Source organism: Protomyctophum bolini (genome assembly GCF_963924005.1).
Source record: "Protomyctophum bolini genome assembly, chromosome: 16".
Classification (NCBI taxonomy): domain Eukaryota; kingdom Metazoa; phylum Chordata; class Actinopteri; order Myctophiformes; family Myctophidae; genus Protomyctophum; species Protomyctophum bolini.
In genome coordinates, this window is record NC_137877.1 from 18,849,676 (window position 1) to 18,869,461 (window position 19,786).

At 41.7% G+C, this 19,786-nt stretch overlaps 2 protein-coding genes across 3 annotated transcripts; one reads left to right on the forward strand and one right to left on the reverse strand.

The window, feature by feature from the left end:
• Positions 1–255: 255 nt before the first annotated feature.
• On the reverse strand, positions 256–12,561 carry ddx18 (DEAD (Asp-Glu-Ala-Asp) box polypeptide 18). 2 transcript variants are annotated; one of them, XM_080785414.1, is made up of 14 exons: positions 12,397–12,561; positions 11,393–11,548; positions 9,742–9,894; positions 9,021–9,156; positions 8,486–8,586; positions 7,163–7,362; positions 5,405–5,519; positions 4,332–4,471; positions 3,954–4,115; positions 3,435–3,587; positions 3,093–3,206; positions 2,513–2,569; positions 2,243–2,420; positions 256–1,714 (listed from the first exon to the last, which is right to left on the reverse strand). In XM_080785414.1, exons 1-14 carry the CDS (start codon positions 12,512–12,514, stop codon positions 1,569–1,571), a joined length of 1,929 nt encoding a protein of 642 aa, XP_080641540.1. In that variant the 5' UTR covers positions 12,515–12,561; the 3' UTR covers positions 256–1,568. The 2 variants fall into 2 exon arrangements, with proteins under 2 accessions (XP_080641540.1, XP_080641539.1); XM_080785413.1 differs by having other exon boundaries at positions 11,393–11,551.
• Positions 12,562–14,471: 1,910 nt separating this feature from the next.
• Positions 14,472–19,719, forward strand: LOC308330246 (uncharacterized protein). The gene is made up of 5 exons (XM_080785048.1): positions 14,472–14,787; positions 15,870–16,021; positions 16,830–17,021; positions 17,764–18,150; positions 18,740–19,719. The coding sequence occupies exons 1-5, from the start codon at positions 14,601–14,603 to the stop codon at positions 19,025–19,027; spliced, it is 1,206 nt and encodes a 401-aa protein (XP_080641174.1). The 5' UTR covers positions 14,472–14,600; the 3' UTR covers positions 19,028–19,719.
• Positions 19,720–19,786: the final 67 nt, after the last annotated feature.

A 19,786-nucleotide genomic window follows, 5' to 3' on the forward strand; every position in this document is an offset into this window, starting at 1 on the left:
CAGTTGCAATCATTCTGCTTTATTAAGAATGAAGCTATTGAGTGGATTTAAGATTTATTTGTTCTACAAGCGTAACATTTTACCTATCATTTCACAATGGACGATTAACTTTCCAGGCAAGTGGGCACGACCTTTGGGCAAGTAGAACATGACCTGTATAGTTGTCTGACAGGCAAGTCAATCTGAGACCCTAGTGTCAACCCCTGTGGAACCTCCTTATCATACCCAACCCCCGCTTAATCAGTCGCAAAGAGCTCAAAGTAAATATATTTAATAAAGACCGGTACAGTGAAGAATACAGGGTCCGTCTTTACAATAAGTGACAATTACAAAATACCTGTTCCAACTCACAAGAACAAAATTAGGTTTGAAGAAACACAATACCCTATAAACAATGGACTATATACAGTACAAAATGCAAGCAAAAACAAATAAACATTGTTTTGTTTGGCCAAGTTCAGTGTGAAAGGAGTACTTCACATTAATAATATTGACCTACTTGCTCCCACTGCGGAAATTAGCTTCAGCTCAAACCAGCTGAAATTAGAAACATTGCAAATGCGTTTCCTTAACAATTAGCACAATATGTAGTTAGTGGAATAATGACGTTTGGGTCTACCGTAAATCCTCTTTTAGAAACCCGGGCTTTCATTTGTCTCAACCGATATCAGGCTTTTATTGGAAGGAGGCAGCTATAAGGAGGAGGCCTATATTTCTACTTTTCAAACCGCGGCGCTCATAATGAATACATCACATTTAGGGTCAGTTAGAACCCAGTAAAATGTGCTGGGCACATGTATTGAAACCAAGTCCTCATGGAATATTATACAGTGCAGTTGCAAGTGCTCACTGGTCATTTGAACTTTTTTTCCCAATATTGGCATATTGCCTATGGTAAATACCATAACATCAACGCATCAATTTAACTTGAACAACCAATGTCAATTTGAAGCTATGATTCCTACTACATTACTGTGGTCCATCTTATATTACTGCACAGTCAAATATATGTATAGGCCTTAAGATAGGCTACTGACAAGTTCAGATGCAAGCTTATATGAAGAGTGCAACACTTGAACAAGGCTTCAAGGGGGGGGGGGGGGCTTAGCAACAAGCTACGCTCACACGTTCGTTCCATGATCCATGATAGATGGCAGATCTACTAGGCGCATGGAGCTGCTGCAGGCAGATCTGTCGTTTTATAAAACGTTTGTTGCATGAAGGGCAGATCTGCGGGGGCGCAGCACATCGTGTACTCACTCATTGTAGTAGCCTAGTAGGCTGTGGGATAGATTTCACTTGCTTGGTTTTGTGTCACTTTACTCCCTCCTCCGCAGTTAGACTGCTGCTCTCATTACTGGTAGTTTTATTGTCCGAGGCCATGAACAGTGCTTATTGGCGTTCTCTCCCGAAGTTAACTTTGTTGTGTTATTCAGCGCCATTCCTGGTGATTAATAGGGGCACAGTAATGTATAGAAAGGATTACTTTATTGGAGGATTTACGGTAAATCTAAACATAGAACATAGATTGCAGTTGAAGAAATTACATGAGTTCATTCGAGCAGCTTTTAGCGGGAGAACTGCCTGCCGTCTCGGTTGCCCTTGTTGACGTGCTTGAAGATCTTTGACTTGTGGACGTTCTTGTTCTTCTGGTAGCCAAAGCCCCCTCCCCCTCCTCTCTTCTGCACCTTCACTCCTTTGCTGACGTGAACATCTGGGAGGAAGGCTGGTTGAGGAAAACACCACCATTGAAAGCATTTGTTTTGCAGGAAAAAACTCCTTGGTCGACTGCTTCTCAGCGGCAGGTCTCGGTATCGCCAAGGAACCAAATGGGCTCGTAGTAACGGTACAAATTAAACGAATGGACCTCTAAGACAGGTCCATTCGTTTCCATTTGTACCATCTGATCTAAACTTGTACACTCTGATTTAAAAACACAAATACACACTGCTGCAACAATCAAACATTTTCTTAGCATTTATTTTATCGCCAGCAAAAATGGAGACAAAAAGCAGATGAGCCATTTTCACAATTTAGTTTGAAATATTTTTGAAACGTTTTGCCTACGACATGCGTCATTGGATGGGATGGATTATTAATGAATTAAAAAATTTATAGACGTAATTTTTATAATTGTTTAAATCGATTAGTTTGTTTAACTGTTGCAGCCTTATTTCAAACAAACATTGGGAGTGGACCATGCCGTCACAAAACATGTGCCCCCAGACCGGGGAAAGGATACTGAGGTCGACGTAAGGGGGGACCTTGAAGCCGAAGGACAGCGCCACCATGGGGAGGTTGAGGGTATTGACGCTGTAGATCTGCTTGAGCGAGTGCGAGTCGTAGGCCCTGACGTACGCCTTGTAGGCCTCCTGGGCCGACTTGTGGAGGAAATAGTTCTTCTCTATCAACTTCTCCATCTGAGAAACAGAACAGTTCCGCAAGTCAAACAACTAAAATATTTAACCATAGAAATTAAACCGTTGAGATTCAACCTGAAAGGATTTCTTACCTGGGGCTGTATGTCGGATATTTTAGCCCAGGAAAATTCAAACTCACTCAGGGGAACCTAAAAAAAAGAGACACCTTTAAGATAATGAGATCATATATACACACAACATACTATGATCAATATTAGCAGCAAGGAGTTTAAATCCTATGTTGTTGCTGCCCTACATTCCAGAAGACAAAGGAGAGTAACTAAGTTATGCGACACCGGACTAAGACTTTGGATTTCTACTAAGGTTGGGTGATGTCAGCCGCACGCTCGGCGATCGTGCTGAAATAATGTGATGCGAGAACAGCTCCGCTACCAGGCCGCCCAACCTTACAGTGCCATAATTTTGACACCCGATCAAAATATAATATCTTTAACAGATTTTGAACGTTTTCTCCTTTTGAAATATTTTCTTTCCCATAAGGCCATTGTAATGATCAGCTCAAAAACTCACCCATCTTCCAGACTCTGGTAAAATGATACTTATACTTCACTTGGTTGCGGAAACAGCAGATATACAGCTTGTAGATCTAAAATGTTGGTTGGTTATAGTAATACAAATCTGTGTGTATGTGCGTGCGTGCGTGCGTGTTACCTTGGCCTGTTTGAGGAAGCGGAGGAAGCCCAGCTCCTCGGGTCGGAGGATGAGGAGGGCGTGTCCTCTTCCGTTTATACCCCTGGCCGTCCTGCCCACCCTGTGGATGTACTCCTACAAACGAAACAGCACAATGCCGTCAACACACTGTGGAGGTGAAGAGTTGTTCCGATATCGGTATCGGAGAAGCTGCCGATACTTTTCAAGATGCTGGTATTGGTTTAGAGTATTTCATATTTTGGTTGATGTTGCATGACTGTTTTACACACACACACACACACACACACACACAATGTACTCCAGACTCCAGAGTCCTACCAACACACAGAGCATAACACCCACCTTGGGGTCATCAGGGGGGTCATACTGGACGATCCAGTCCACCTCAGGGATGTCCAGCCCTCTGGCTGCTACGTCCGTACACAGCAGGATGCCAGAGTCAGCGTTGCAGAACTGGAAGAACGTTGTGGTTCGCTTTGTCTGCTTCTGCTTCCCCTGGGATGGACACAAACACGGAAAGATCATCTCAGTGGTTCCCAACCTTTTTACTTGAAGACTCCCCCACCCCTTCTTACATCTGACAGAAGCTGAGACGTGTGTAACTATGCACACATATTATATGAATAGCAAAAACTACAATTACAATAAATAAATAAAAACCAAACTTTTGATGCTAGGTTGAAAGTAGATGAAAGGAAGTCATGATTTACAGATGCCCCCTATTCCACCAGGGTTAAACCGGTTCCGTTCCTTTTCCCCCCGCTTAACTTTGAACCAAATGAATTGGTTTAGAATTTAGATACCTAAATGTTGGTTCAGAACTGGAACCACAGACAGGACAAGGACGAACCACAGACTTACATGAATGGCCAAGACGGGCAGGTCGATGTAGTTGAGGAGCTCGTAGTGATATTTCACCGACATGCATGTGGAGAAGAACACCATAATCTTCTTCTTACGGTTCTTCTTCAGGAAGGTGAAGAGGAGGAGGAACCGCTTCTCCGACGGACAAACCACATAGCCCTGAACACCACCGGCACAAACGCAACAAAAGCAACCACCATGAGGTCAAACTCACCGACACCACCTTAAACATCCTCCTATCCACTACCAAACCTTGCTAGGAGAGATGCTTAAAGCTACAATTCTGAATAATTTTTCACAAATTGTTGCATGAGGAAGCATAAATAAATTCACAAAAACGAAACCCCCTAAATCTACTAGTGACTGATCCAGTACCTGCTCCAGTCCGTCGACTGTGGCCTGCTCCTTGTTGTCGTCCACTCCCACGTACAGCGGCTCCTTCTTCAGGGAAATACGAGCCAAATCCTCCACTTTGCGCGTCTGCGTGGCCGAGAACAGCATGGTCTGTCTCCTCTCTGTCATTAAAAACACAAGTTCAGAACAGCATCTCCTCTCCGACGCAAACAGTCATTTAAAAACACCAGTTCAGGAGAAGGAAGCTCATGTCGCCACGCAGCCCACGCCAAACAATCAGGCTTTTTGGGACCAATCCCGATCACAGATTGTTATATTATACTTACCGGTATATCTGATTGACTTTATACTGGTAGAAAAGATCGGTTTCTCCAGATAGGGTAAATTGCCGATCACTGAACTATCGGAGCACCTCTACTCAGAATCAAATCTACAATGTGATGATGTGTTCTTTCAATTCGTCTTGAGAGGAACCACCAATAGACTCCTTTCACTGAAGACTGGAAGAGTCACTGTCTGCCTTAGTTGACACCCCGTCCATTACAACAAAACGAACAGGCAACACTAAAGGCATTTACTAGTGCAGCTACACAGTTAATTTATCCTAAGACACACTGGGATGTTTGGGTCCGATACTCCGCACCAGCCTGAATCACTAGTATCACAAGTATAATAAAAGTACAGAATCAAAATGTTATAAGTTATTAAAGGAGCACTAAAGGAGAACCCATTTTTGTATGTAATTATTCCTCACTAATGATTATAAGATGGCACAATTTCTGTCTACTCACTGTGTCTCGACAGTTCAGAAAGCTGTCGATGGTGACATCGACGGGGATTCCTAGCTGATAGAAACTACACATTTCTCTTACTGAACGTTGATGGCATGCTGAAAAAAATCTACCGTAAGTTTGAAATGTTGTTTGAAATGACCAAATATGCGAAGAATGTCAATCACAGGTATACAGGCATCTGAACTGTCCCCTGCACTCATCTGAGACACAGTAGACAAAAAATGGTGCTATCTTATGACAATTAGTGAGTAGGTTGAAAATAGCTGAAGTGAAGTGACTGGTACAGTCAGATATACGCACTGGGCAGAAGTTTGATGATCTGTTTGAGTTCCTCTTCGAAGCCGACCTCCAGAATGCGATCGGCCTCGTCTATGATCAGACACTGAAGGTTCTTGTACATGAAGTTTGGAGTGTTCTGCACACGGGAGGACAGTTACAAGTTTACAATCTCAAAGCATCAAATCAACATTTTCCTGACATGAGGCGCACCAAAACACACTTGTGAGGCCAAAAAAGTATAATGACTTAATTTGTATAGCACCTTTCATAACAATGCAGCTCAAAGTGCTTTGCAGAGCAATGACAAAAGAAAAGCAAGGCCCTAAAACAACATTAAAACAATAGTAGTGTTTAAGGCAATACAGTGAAGACATGAATAACAAGGATTTTAAAAGCTCAACTAAAAGGGAAAGCAAAAGTGAAGAAGCCGGTCTTGAGCTGTGCTTTAAAAATGAGGCCTACATTTAGAGGTTAGGGCTATTCCTTATTTATAGGTAGTTGCAAGCCGGTGTCGGGCAACAAAAATAGCTATCGACAAGCCCACAACAGCTTCTAGATCTAGATCTGCCATTTTCAGCTTAACACATTCTGTACAAAACACGTCTGGAAACGTCATAAGGATCAGAAACGAGTAATACCTTAGACGTCTGTGGACGTCCTAGCGACGTCCAAACGACGCGGGGCGAGATAATAATATTCAGAATTATTCCTTCCTTTTTTTGGCATTTCGCTTTTCGCTTGCCGTATGCTAACGCTCTGTGCAAATATTAGCTTGTCATTGACTCCCATGTTAGCGCGGCGGAAAGAATGACTCGTATCTCCTCATCCAGGGCGCTCTCCGTGGTGATGAATGGATCGATATGCTGGCGCTGCATTTCTGCTCCTCATCCGTCTCTCCCGCAAAATATGAACGCTTTTTGGAGTTTATATAAATATATTAAGATGATCGGGGATTATGAGCTCACTTTGTCAAGTCAATTTTTTTAAGAAAGTATTTCCGGTTCATGGCTTTCAGAGTAAAAGCGATCAGACTACTCTGGCACTATAGCGGCCTTTATTTTGATGCACGTTGGCGTACTCAATGTGTTAAAGGAGAATTCCATGCTAGAAGACTTTTATTTGTAGTTGTTACGTCCCCACCAAAGAGGTACAGGTGTTATTTTGTCCAAAAGCTCCTTATTGGCTATTTCCCCTACCATAAGCCCTAAATGAATTGCATTGAATGGAATGGGAATTGAATGGGGCTAAGCAGTTTACTACTTATTTCGATGGAAATAAGCAAATTAGCACAACACCCCATAGCCCCATTCAATTCAATGCAATTCATTGAGCACTTATGGTAGGGGAAATAGCCAATAAGGAGCTTTTGCACAAAAAAACACCTGGACCTCTTTGGTGGGGACGTAACAACTCCGGTACAAAGAAAGGTAAGAAAGCATTCTAGCATGGAATTCTCCTTTAAGGCTTAGGGATAGAAAATAAATTGCCACACAAATGGACCCTGGGTCTCTCAGAGTGAAATAAAGAACCAACTTTATTGTAATTGCATAGCAGACATCAAGTCCACATAACCAGCTCTGACAGTGTGATAATAAATAAATAAAAAGAACGGTTCCAAACACGATGGATCCGATTCCGGTTCTTCAATCTCGGAAACCGCTTCTGAAAAAGAACCGGTTCCGGGTCCCAACCCTACACACAAGTGTATTAATACAATCACGTGGTGCATGTGTGAGTGAGTGCGTGCGTGGCATGCTTGCGTGTCCACTCCCAGGTCACCTGCAGGTGGTCCAGCAGCCTCCCCGGCGTAGCCACAATGATGTTGACCCCGTTGGCCAGCCTCGTGGCCTCGGCCGAACGGTTGCTGCCGCCCATGAGGAGGCCGTAGGTGTGCACGTGATGCTCCATCAGCTCCTTCATCACGCCGTACGTCTGCATGGCCAGCTCACGGGTCGGGGACAGGATCACCACCCCCGTGCCTGATTGGAAGCAGCAGACCGGTGTTAATTTTGACAGCAACTTTTTGATTTAGTTTTAGTCATGTTTTCATGGATTAAAGCTAAAATCTAATCTCATGAATGCTTCTATGATCAAGTCCATAATGTACGATTTGTGAAGCATTGAGCCCCCAACACACTAGCACTGATTCTCAAACAATTAACACAATATGTAAAATGATGATTTTCTAGTAACATTGTTCCTGCTGTTCTTTATACTACCAACCAGGTTAAGAAATCACAGATTGACGCTTAAACCTTGGATTTTATGGATGATGCTTCTGAAAATTGCCTATCTACAAGCTCATTGAGAGCTTGTAGATTGATTTTGTGGACTTGGGCCCACTTGAAAAGCTCAAAAAAAGCGTTTGCGGCCCACCCATCTGATCTGACCACTTAATAATCAATAGTTGCAGCCTTAAATATGATTTATGATGTTTTTCAAGTCAATCATGTGTCCTTGTAATAATTCTAGACAGGAATCACTGATAGTCCTTTCATTGAATACCACAAGAGTCTCTGTCTGCCTTAGTTGACACCCTGTTCATTACCACAAAACGAACAGGCAACACTAAAGGCATTTATGCATAATCATTTGTAGAATTTTTATTTCTGTCTAGAGATGTCCCGGATTTTGTCGTTATTTTGGCAGGCCTTGATAGCGTTGTAATGCCTGATTTTACGCTTGGTTCAATGCTTAAAATAGCAGATCTACAAGCTTACAACCCGTTGCAGACACCCAAGCACAACCAAACATAAAATGTATTTTAGTTCTACTGGATCTCTTCTAATCCCTAACATTTTAGTCTAGTTTTTATTTATTGAATAAAGTTGTCATTAAATTTAGCAAGCTTAGATTTTGTTACGTTTTCGTCATAGTTTTAGTTGACACTGTGGCAAACTCAGCACATATCAGGTGACCTTTCAGTCAGTGGCTCTTAAAACGTTGGTTCTTATGAGCACTCCCCTGACTTCTTACATGTGACAAAAGCTGAGACGGCATGCATGTGCATGCAGCCATGCACGCACACACCTGCAAACTCACAAGATCTGCTATAGGGTTCTTCAATAATGAATCATAATGCTAATAAAGTGAAATACGTACCATTCCGGGGCATGAACTTGAGTTTATTGATGAGTTCTATAGAGGGGATCAGGAAGGCCAATGTTTTACCACTACCCGTCTTTGCAGCTGCCAAGACGTCCCTGCAGACAGGCAGTCAGACAGACAGACAAGACAAGACAAGACAAGACAAGACAAGACAAGACAATCAATACACAATATAGTTGTGGTTGAAGTGACAACAGGAACAGTCACAGTCATTTATGAGCTTTTCAAGCCTGGAAATATAGTTTAAAGTGGTCTTTAATAAATTAATAATCTATATGGGTATGTTAAGTTTGTGATGGCCAGGAGAAATGATTAAAGGAGATTGTTTCAGTCCAGCAACATGACCTAGTTAGTTTTTCCAACTAGGCACCTTCATAGTTCATACCCCACATTCACATCAACCCAACTTATACCCCACGTTCACATAAAAACCCCAAACCTCTTGTGTGTGCATGCGTGCAGTTACCCACAACCCAACTCATACTCCACACTCACAACCCAACAGGGAGAGAATGTGCTGTCGACGTACCTTCCCTCCAGCAGAGGGCGTATGGTTTTTAGCTGGATTTCCGTCATGTGTTCAAAGCCCATGTCCTTCACTCCCTTCAGTGTGCTCTCACTCACCAGGCTCTCCAGGGACGCAAACGACGTGTCCTCAAACGCCCCTGAAATGAATGAACAAAAAAAATATATATATATATATATATATTTATTTATTTTAACTTGCTGGGGCTCTATGATTAAACGGCACATTATTGCTCAACAGTGCTCTAATTTCACATTCCACAGACTAGAAGACGGAGCATTCCGGCCACGTTCAGGTGTTTAGACATATCTTGTGTGTTTATAGACTGTTGCATCTCCTCAAACGATCACCAAAACAATACATCATGATCACCACTTAAGCCCCATTTTAAACGTTGTCGTTCCCGACTGGCTTACTGGTGAATAAAAGCTGTTGTCCTTGTAATAATTCCTGACAGGAATCACTGATAAGACTCCTTTCATTGAATACCACAAGAGTCTCTGTCTGCCTTAGTTGACACCCCGTTCATTACCACAAAACGAACAGGCAACACTAAAGGCAATTATGCATAATCATTTGTACTACTAGGGCCCCCTCGACATAAATCTGATAATACTCACTACAAGTTCACAACGTAAGGCGCTGTGAGCTTGTAGATCTGTAATGTTTTTGCCGAAACACAGGTAAGCCATTGGTAATTCATTGATTAGCAAGAGTTCGTTACCCGTCAAACCACTTGGTAGTTCAGGTCCATCTGCATCTTCATCATCAGCCTTGTCCTCATCGTCACCTTCCTCCACCTCTTTATCGCTGTCACCATCTTCATCCTCAGCTGTGATGTCTTCCTCTGTCGCGTCTGTTTTTAGCTTTTTTCCTCCTAGACAAAATTAAAAGACCCACAAGATTTGTATTGTTACATCTTATACAAGTGTATTTATATCGTGTTGGTTCAACGTTGTCATTGATATACATTTAAGTAAGGAGAGCTAAATAGAAAACAAACAAAATAATCACACTCATCACTGCTTAAAGCCAACATTAAAAGTCCACAGACTTGGCTGCCACATGACGTCACGTCATGCTCTGTTCTTGATGGGCACTAGGCCCTCCTATACCCAGGCTTTCTGGCTTGTGATTGGCTGATCACCCCACAGCAATGATTTGATTGGCTGAACAAAGTACATATTAAAGATAAAAGTGAGGGCAGAAAAGTGAAGATGCCAAAAGTGATTGGCCGAATGACATTTGTGATGATTTGATTGGCTGAGCACGGAATGTGATTCTTGATGATGTATGATAAGTGCGCTCCTCACTTCAAACGAGTGACTTTTTTTCATATCTGAAAGCCAGACGTTGCAAAACAAGTCACCAGCGGTTCTCAACCTTTTCTGGAGCAAGAGCCCACTTGAAAAGCTCAGATCAGATGTGTGAGGCCCACACATCTGATCTGACCACTTAATAATCAATAGTTGCAGCCCTAAATATGATTTATGATTTTTTTTACAAGCCAGAGAAAAGATCAAGTCAATCTCACTGGAGCTCCAAAGCCGGTGTGTCCTTGTAATAATTCTCGACAGGAATCACTGATAGAGTCCTTTCATTGAATACCACAAGAGTCTCTGTCTGCCTTAGTTGACACCCTGTTCATTACCACAAAACGAACAGGCAACACTAAAGGCATTTATGCATAATCATTTGTACAATTACTATTTGTCTAGAAATGTCCCGAATCCCGATACAATTTTTCCTGTCCCCCGATCTGTGTATCAAAAACTTGCGACTCGTCCGAAAATCAATGTGTATCAAAAACATCTGGGAATAAATAACTTAGTTAGTAAAACAATATAAACTAAAGACAAGACAATGCATTCGTATTTTTTCTTTTACCTAGTTTTAACATAGTTTAGCCTAGCTAGGTCCCATGACATTGTTGCCTGCTATGCTGATTTATAAGCTTTATAAATATAAAGCATTGATGATTATTATTATTATTAGTAAATTATGAGTGGAACTTCAACTGAATTGATTTACTATAAATGATGTGTCGTCATCTGATACATTAAGTTGTATCGATCCGGATTGGCATAGACTGGCCGATAACATTTGGGCAGTCAATATCGATACTGGTATGGAGTCGGCAGGGACAAATTAGCCATTGGGCCAGTGGCCCTTTGAGGAAATTGGACCGCACGGTACTAGGTTTGACGCCCTGAAAAGGGCTTCTGGAGCCCTTCATTGGCCATAGATTTAGTTAAATTTAGGTCAAAAAGATGACAAAAACACAAAAATGTCTGCAAAAATTACCGGCCCAGGGGCACTCATGGGGGTTAATCCGTCCCTGTCGGGGACATCTCCATTTCTGTCACCATGTGTACCTGCTGCTTCAGCAACGTCCCCGAGCTTCCGCTTCTTCTTCTTTTTCTTCTTCACAGCATCTTCCTCCGCCACAGAATCTTCTTCTGCAACGTCGTTCATCTTCTCTGCTTCCTGCACGGTCTCTTCGCAGCACTCCTCCTCCGGTACACTGGATTCTTCTGGAACAAAAACGAATATGAAATTAGGACTGTGAGCCTGCGGCAGTTAAACTAAAGCATTATAATTATATAATATTGATAATCAATTTTAATGAAAAATAATTAAGTTTGAGTGATGAAATTGAAATCAATTATTCTACATTTTTTTCATAGCTGAAACATGTAAGCTTGTTTGTCAATTACAAAAATGTGTTTACAGGCCAGAGAAAATATCAAGTCAATCTCAGGAGCTCCAAAGCCGGTGTGTCCTTGTAATAATTCTAGACAGGAATCACTGATAGAGTCCTTTCATCGAATACCACAAGAGTCACTGTCTGCCTTAGTTGACACCCTGTTCATTACCACAAAACGAACAGGCAACACTAAAGGCATTGTACCTTACTATTTCTGTCATAAATGAGAGTCCCTCTGGAAAAATGCAACTGTGTTCACGGCCCACCCATTTGACCACTTAACACGGTAGCCAGGTGGCTGCCACGTTACTGGTCAGACTGTGGTGTGCGTTTGTATGTCAGTATGTTTATTGATGGACTCGTAGATTATTTTTCGATTCTGACGAAATAAATTTTGGGCTATAATGTAGGCCTACATATATTGTGCAATAATGAATTTGAGTAATTTCGTGTTTAGTTTTTTCACACATTACAGGACATACCTATTATCTTTATTAATATGACATAATTGACAATTATAAAATTATATATATGGTGGTACTGACTGACTATTACGGCCGTGGCGTACACATTTAGAGCATGCATGCTAGCTAAGGGCTTAGCACTTAGCATTGACAGCTAGCCTAGCATTTATACTGGTGTTTAGTCTTTAAAAACACAGATAAAACGCACCGTGTTCTCCGTCATCCTGGTCCTGCTGCTGCTGTTTCAGCTTGTTGAGTTTTCGTTCTTTGTTCTTTTCGTTTCTTTTGGTGATTTTCTTCTTGAGGAGTTTCATGGGAAGGTCCATGATGATTACTAATACTTACTGAGCAATACTCTACGCCACACCGTACACGTGTGTCGCTGCTGTGAGATCGAAGGACCCCGCCAGCTGGAAGAGGCCGGCGCTGTCGTTCGCCTGAAAGGAAAAGAAAGGACATGGAATATATTTAAAATCTGTGGTTTGTAGTACTTGTTTTTGCGTGCATTGATTTAGCATATTTAGTTTTCTTCTCTTTTTTTGCACCATGAGAAAAAAATGTTACAATCAGTCCGATTCAGTAGGTGGCGGACTGGCGGTATTAATCTAAGGTATTGGGGACACAAGGATTATAAAATGAAGGATAAACCCGACTTTCTACGGGCGTTCCGTGGAACTTCCGTCTCTAAAGGGCCTGACGAAATATAACGTGACGTTTTGTCTTCTCCTTCATGCATATAATGCTTGAAGAACACCAGGACATTGTTGCCATGTCTGGTCATTATAAGTGACTTTGGGCTTGTTTGTTTGTTTTATTGATTGATTGATTGATTGATTGATTGATTGATTGATTGATTGATTTTTATTTCACAGTATGCAGAAAGGGTACTGTTAAATAGGATCGATAAGGACTGTTATTCAAAGGTTAGATTTAGGGATCGCCTCGGTGGTGTCTAATTAGAACTTAAACCGGGATGTTTAACAAGTGTATAATTGGAATGGTGGTCTTGGTGAAGCTATTCAAGGTATTGTAAAGCCAGATACCTCGGAGTGTAGGAGTCGTATACGGTACGATTCGTACGAAGGGGTCTGGGTTGTAAGGCCAGACACCTTGGTTCATATGTGTTGAGTTGAGGTGATGTTCAGTCTTTATTCAGTCTTCAGTCTTCTGTATCTTGTGTCTTGCTTGGGACTGGGAATTTGAGATCGTTGGAGATACCGTGGGCGTTGGTTGGTATCAGAAGTTTAGGAGCTGGGATCTATCTGGCTTTCATGCTGTGCATGTATAGTGTCACGATGATGTCACCACTCATGTGTATATCCATCTTTGGGGTTTCTACATTAATATGATGTCAGTGCTGCATATCGCCGTTGTCTCCATATATGGGACTAAAGGTTCCGTTATCCCCATATATGGAGCTCTAAGTGAAAGCCTTCGTAACAGGTAGGCCTACATTTCAAACGAAAGCACAAGTCAATACAAAATCTGTTACTGTGGACGACACCATGCTAAAGCATTACACTTGTTTACAACAGGGCGATTTAGAGACGTACAAATATACACTTCCTAAAAGAAAAAAAAATAATAATAAAAAAAACAGGAAATCATCATATAAAGGAAGTAGAAAGGTAAAAACATATACAGTAAGGAGAGAAGGTTGTGGTGGGAACTCAGACGGGGGCCATGCAGTTTCGAATTGCAGCCTTTTGAGTGCGGTTTTGAAGGAGTCAAGGGATTTATATATCTTAATGGCTGATGGTAGGGCGTTCCACATTTTTGGTGGCATAGCAGCGAAATTAATTTAGTCCCTTTACATTTTGCTTGTACATTTTGGACCCTGAAAATGAAAATTATATGCTTTCAAGAATTAAATTATTGTTAAACACTGCATTCATTCATTTACAAGAAGTCTACACAATTAGATGTAGAAGAATTGTTATTTTGATCAATGTTTGTCTGTTATCTCTATTATGGTACCACTACCAACATCAATACAGCATGGAATTGAGGACAACATCCTATCCAACAACAACATTTTTGGAGAGGCTAAATGTCATCAAATGGTGGTCCGTGGCTCAAATGCTGAATAAATAATGGGACTTGACATCAAAAAGGTTGAAAACCACACTGCTTTAAATGTTGCAAGGAGTTTCAACTTCTTGCAAGGAGTTGCATGATGGTGACTGCATATCCTTTGCCCTTTAGGCATGTTCTCCCAGACTTGATTACTTATTTCTCTCGCAATATCTGGCAACGCTGCTCAAGGAAGAGGGACAGGAGGATTATGTTTTAGATGAAATGGTGTCAAGCTGCGTTACTGTACTGTACGCACGACCATTTTTAAACGTCATTTCAGTGATGATTTAAAACATTCATTTATTACAAAAAGAAAAAAATTAAAACCATGTCATAATGATGATGATGACACATTTCCGAGGACAGATCCGCGGACCTCACTGGGGACCGACCATGGACAATCTGCTCATCGAGTTCTGGCGTCAGCACGACTGTCTGTTTAATTCATCCATAGAGTCCTACTATGACAAGCACCTGAAGACCAAGCTGTGGTCCCAGTTCGCCCAGTCCATTGGCAAGCCTGGTGAGTAGCCTATACTGGTTATTGTAGGCTACTGTTGTGTAAGGTAATTATTATAGCCTGCATGGCTGCTGTTATAACACTTTGTCTAGTTTAATACTTATATGTCAGTGATACTGTTATTAATAATTAGATGAGACAAGTTGAACTGTTTGTTGACACTATCGTCTTCACTTCTTCACCAGTGACATATAGTAATAACAAGGTTATTATTACCTATGTGACTGTCTCTTGTCTATAGCCTGATATATATTTTATGAACGATGACTTATTGTAAGGATGCACTGATATGGAAATTCGTGGACGATACCGATGTTTAAAATTATAATTTAGTCGAAAGCCGATAGGGACACTGATGAATTTATGATTATTTATTTTTAGTTGTTTTTATTTCTCCCTTTTCTGCTTTTCTGCCAGGGACACAAATAGCCTACATATTCAATACAATACAAGAAATAAATGTTCAGAGGCTGGAGATAACCAACACACCAACATAGCCAATGCAAAATGTATACTTATGGTCTACGTCTATGATAACGGCAAATAGGCCTATCGGCCGATACCATTATGTGACCGATACATCGGTGCATCCCTATATTCTTATCCAAGGCTAGATAGATAGACAGACAGACAGACAATAAGTTAGATAATCAGGGAGTAGCCTATTTTCCATTAGGCCTACAAATATTATGTAGCCTACTGTATAGGCACTGAATTGATTAACCACTTGCACATTATATTTTGTTGCACAGATTTGGTGTTAAATTCGTTCTCCTGCTATTATGCCACAAAAATGTGGAATATACCAGCAGTCATAAAGGAGTGTGAACTGTGAATCCCTATACTGTCTCCTTCAAAACCGCTCGCAAAGATCACTTACATGTGAAACTGGCTGATGGGACTTTTCTGTTGGATCATGTATGGGCTGTCAAGGCCAGGCAGAAAGTTGTTTTTGCCACTCAGTAGGCATTCACGCATTACCTCCCGGTATGATGATGATGTCACGCGCATATATACAATTATATATTATAAATCAATTCACTTGATTGAATTGGTATTAACAGAACTGTGTTCTCATCATGCAGTGTCTGATGTAGAGAGACGGTCCAGATCCCTGCGGACTCAGTATGGGAGGCTGCTGTGGCGACCCGACAGGATCAAGACCTTCCAGCAGACCATGCTGAAGGAGAAGCTGGACTTCCTCAAACCGTACATCATCCGCAGGAGAGGAGGCGAGGTGAGACTCCATGTCTGTGTGTGTGTGTGACTTTCACACTCATGTCACGATCACATTTCATTTGTGAAATGTGTCATTCTGCATTATGCATAATGAGTACTTTCTACTGTAAGTACATTTTGATACCAATACTTTTGTACTTTTACTCAAGTACATTTTAAATGAACAGAGTATTTCTATATTGCAGTATTGATAATTTAAGTAAGAAATGCGAGTACTTCATCCAACACTGTTTCACAGTTCACACACGATCACATTTCATTGTCACAACACGAATACAGGTGAATGTGATATTTCATTCCTATTTGTTCAGTCCTCCAGTTTAAGAGTAAAGAATATAAAAAGGGAGAATAAAAGGAGCGTAAAAAAGGGCCAACCTCACGATAGATATGTATCACGATACAGAGGCCACGATACGATATATTATATCGATATACGATACTATACGTTGATTCCAAATAATGATATATTTACTACAAGAGCTCTTCTTTTTCATTCTGTATCTTTAAATTGAAATAAAAGCCACCTCGTGGCTTTATTGTGCATTGCACCTACACCTGTGTTTATATGTCAAAACTGCATTGATCTAGCAGCCTCTGTATCAATTCACATATCTTCTGGAGTATATATCGATATGTATCGAATATGTATAGGACACTTATTTACTACGACACAATGGCACATTAGGAGTCCAACTAGTACTAGTGGTGCTAAAATGTTTAATTTGCAAGGACCCCCTTAACCGTCCCCCACCCTCAGCAAATCTATGTGTATGAATTAACGTGGTCTCTCCGCTGTCCTTCTGCAGGAGGAGAATTTCAACGATGACGACGATGAAGGCGAAGAGACGGAGGGAAGCATCGACCAGGAGACCGGCAGCATGTTCGGCAGCCTGCTGGACGCAGACGTCTCGGGACCGGACCCCGTCTACGAGGCCCGCTCGCAGGACTCCACTCCCAGCGTCACCCCGCAGCTCCTGTGTCCTCCCTCTCAACCCCAGGTCACTAATAGTTGTATTATTATTATTGGTACCGTCAGCCATTTCTTTGTCTATTAAAGGTTCTTTGTTATAATACCCAAAGTCATATGATGAGAGAGTTGTGCCATTGAGGGGGCAGAAAACAACGCGGTCACGTCGTGACAATACATTGTTTTCAATGAGGGTGGTGCAAATATCAGCAATTTTAGGTATGTGTGCAACATGACAACTGTTTTAAACTGTTGTACAGTGACAACTAAAGTCTCTGTGTATGTTATACTATTATTACTAAAAATCTACCTAAAATAAAGTGATTTAAGATCATTAAAGCTGGGCTGTTGCCTTTCATTCATTGAAGTAACTGAAAGGCAGTATTTTCACGGGCAGTATTTTTTACGATACTGCCCACTCAGAGCTGCAGCTTTGCAGAAACTTATATTGTGCTCTTTGGAGACGCCAATATAATTATATTGTTTACAAATCAGAAAACAAGGTATCCGAAAACAACCTGATATGTCTTCTTTCATTTATCTAAATCGACTATTTCTAAAAAGGTCACAGTCATTAAAAAATATATTTGTTCATGCCTTTACTGCCTTCTCTACTCGAACTGAACGGAGATGGTCGCAACTCTCTCATCCTACATGACTCTGGTTATACTTAGCCCTGAAAAGTTCAATGCCAAAAAAACGATGAAATCATTGACTGCAATAATTCGTATGAACATCAACATTGTTCATGATGGTGACTGACAACCCTCCAGGTGACAGAGGCGGTCATCAATATGGCCTCCTCCGGGAACACCCACCAGAGCGACGACAACATCGCGGTCCATCCATCGCGAGAGGAGAGGACGACGGAAGAGGCGGCGGCGGCACCCAGACAACACCACGACGTGCTCAATCAGTTCTCCGAGGTGATGCTGTCTGACATGCGTCAGATCCGAGACCCCCTGGTGCTCATGCGTCTGCGGCGGGACATCACGGACCTGGTCTTCAAGGCGGCCGAGGAGGACACGCTGCTGAGGCGACGTGGAGGCCGGGCGTCTCTCGTCTCTCACGCCGCCACCGCTGCCTCGGGGGAAAGCGGACATCAGTTCCACGGCTACGGCAGAGCGCAGGACGCCGCCATCTGTCTACAGAATTACAAGGTTATAACAGTTTTGGATTTCTCATTCTTAGTTTAGTTTTAGTTTGTTTTGAAATTGAATCTATATTTTCGAATTCAGTTCGTACACCCCCTGGACATGACGCTAGTATGTCGCAGGGACTTGTCTTACCCCCAATCCAACCCTTGATGTTGAGTGTCAAGCAGGGAGGCACTGGGTCACATTTTTAGTCTTTGGTATGACCCGGCCGGGGATTGAACCCCAACCTCCCAGTCTCAGGGCAGACACTAACCACAAGGCCAGTTAGTACAGTAGTATAGTATTTATTGTTGTTATTTGTCAGATTGTAAACAAGTGCACGGACCGAAAGGTGCTTTGGTGGTGCCGAAAGCTGGTGTAAAACTAGTACAGCGGATGATTTATATATGTTGTTTGTCCTATAAGTCTATGTAGGCTGGGCAGTGGGCACCTCTGGTGCATGACACATAAATAAATCTATCTATCTATTATTATTATTTTATTATATTTAACGAAAATGTGTTTAACTTTTTTTTCTTTCAATAATAATTTATTGGTTATAATAATTTGGTTATTTCATTAGTTTTCGTTAACCATGCTTACCTGTCTGCAGATGAACGCGTCCCCCTCGCGCCGTCAGAGGTTCTTGGAGAGGAGGAACCGAGGCATAGGGAGGAGGATCCAGAAGTGGGAGATGATGAGGAGAGTGGCCACGCGTGGTCAGAGGCCACACCCACCACCTGGAGGAGGCGGATTCCAGGGGCAGGGAGACCACCACCACCACGAGCAGGAGAGACTGGGCGACGCCAGCTCCCAGCCCGCCAGTCAGGCGCTGGAGACCAAACCGGAGTTTGAGCCTCAGATGATTAAGATAGAGGAAGAGATGCTACCGCTGGTCTGAAATGTTCAAAACCTTGACCGTTGTGTCCCATTTAAAAAAAAAACAATTTTACGTTTTTTTTCCTTTTTTTTTAAGTGTTTATTTACATGTCATAGGCAAGGCTGGTTTATTTCTGTAGCACATTTCCAACAATGAGGCAATTCAAAGTGCTTTAGACACAAATCAATAATCATAACATTAAAGAAACCACCATGATTTTCATGGTTAACTTACAAAAACACATTAACAACACCGTGCCAGTCACAACTCCTTGCAACTAGTCGCTACAAAACAGTTTTAACGTCAACCGCACCCACCAATGCATCTCCTTGCAACTACCATTGGGGATAATGGTTGCAAGTAGTTGCGTGTTGCAAGAAGTTGCATGGCGAATCATTGGTGCGGTTTGGGCTTAAAGGAAACACATTATAAAAGGACAATGAGTTAAATTAAAAGCTTATTAAAGAGTTAAGAATATAAAGAATACGCTGAAATGAAACGGATAAGAGAATAACATTACAGTGCAGCAGAATAAATGTATCGAAAGCCTTAAACAGCAGTGGCAGACAGAAAGGTAATCATCTTTGTTGTACCTGTGAATGAGTTGCAGCAGACCTGCAGTTTTATCAAAACCTGAACACTGCATCTCTCCACATGTATGTTGGCTCTAAATCTAAACCATTCATTCAATGCTTTATAAAACTACTGTAATATTTAGAAATCAATGCTCTGACAGACAGGCAAGCAAGTGTATCATCTAAGAACATACTATTAGTGGAT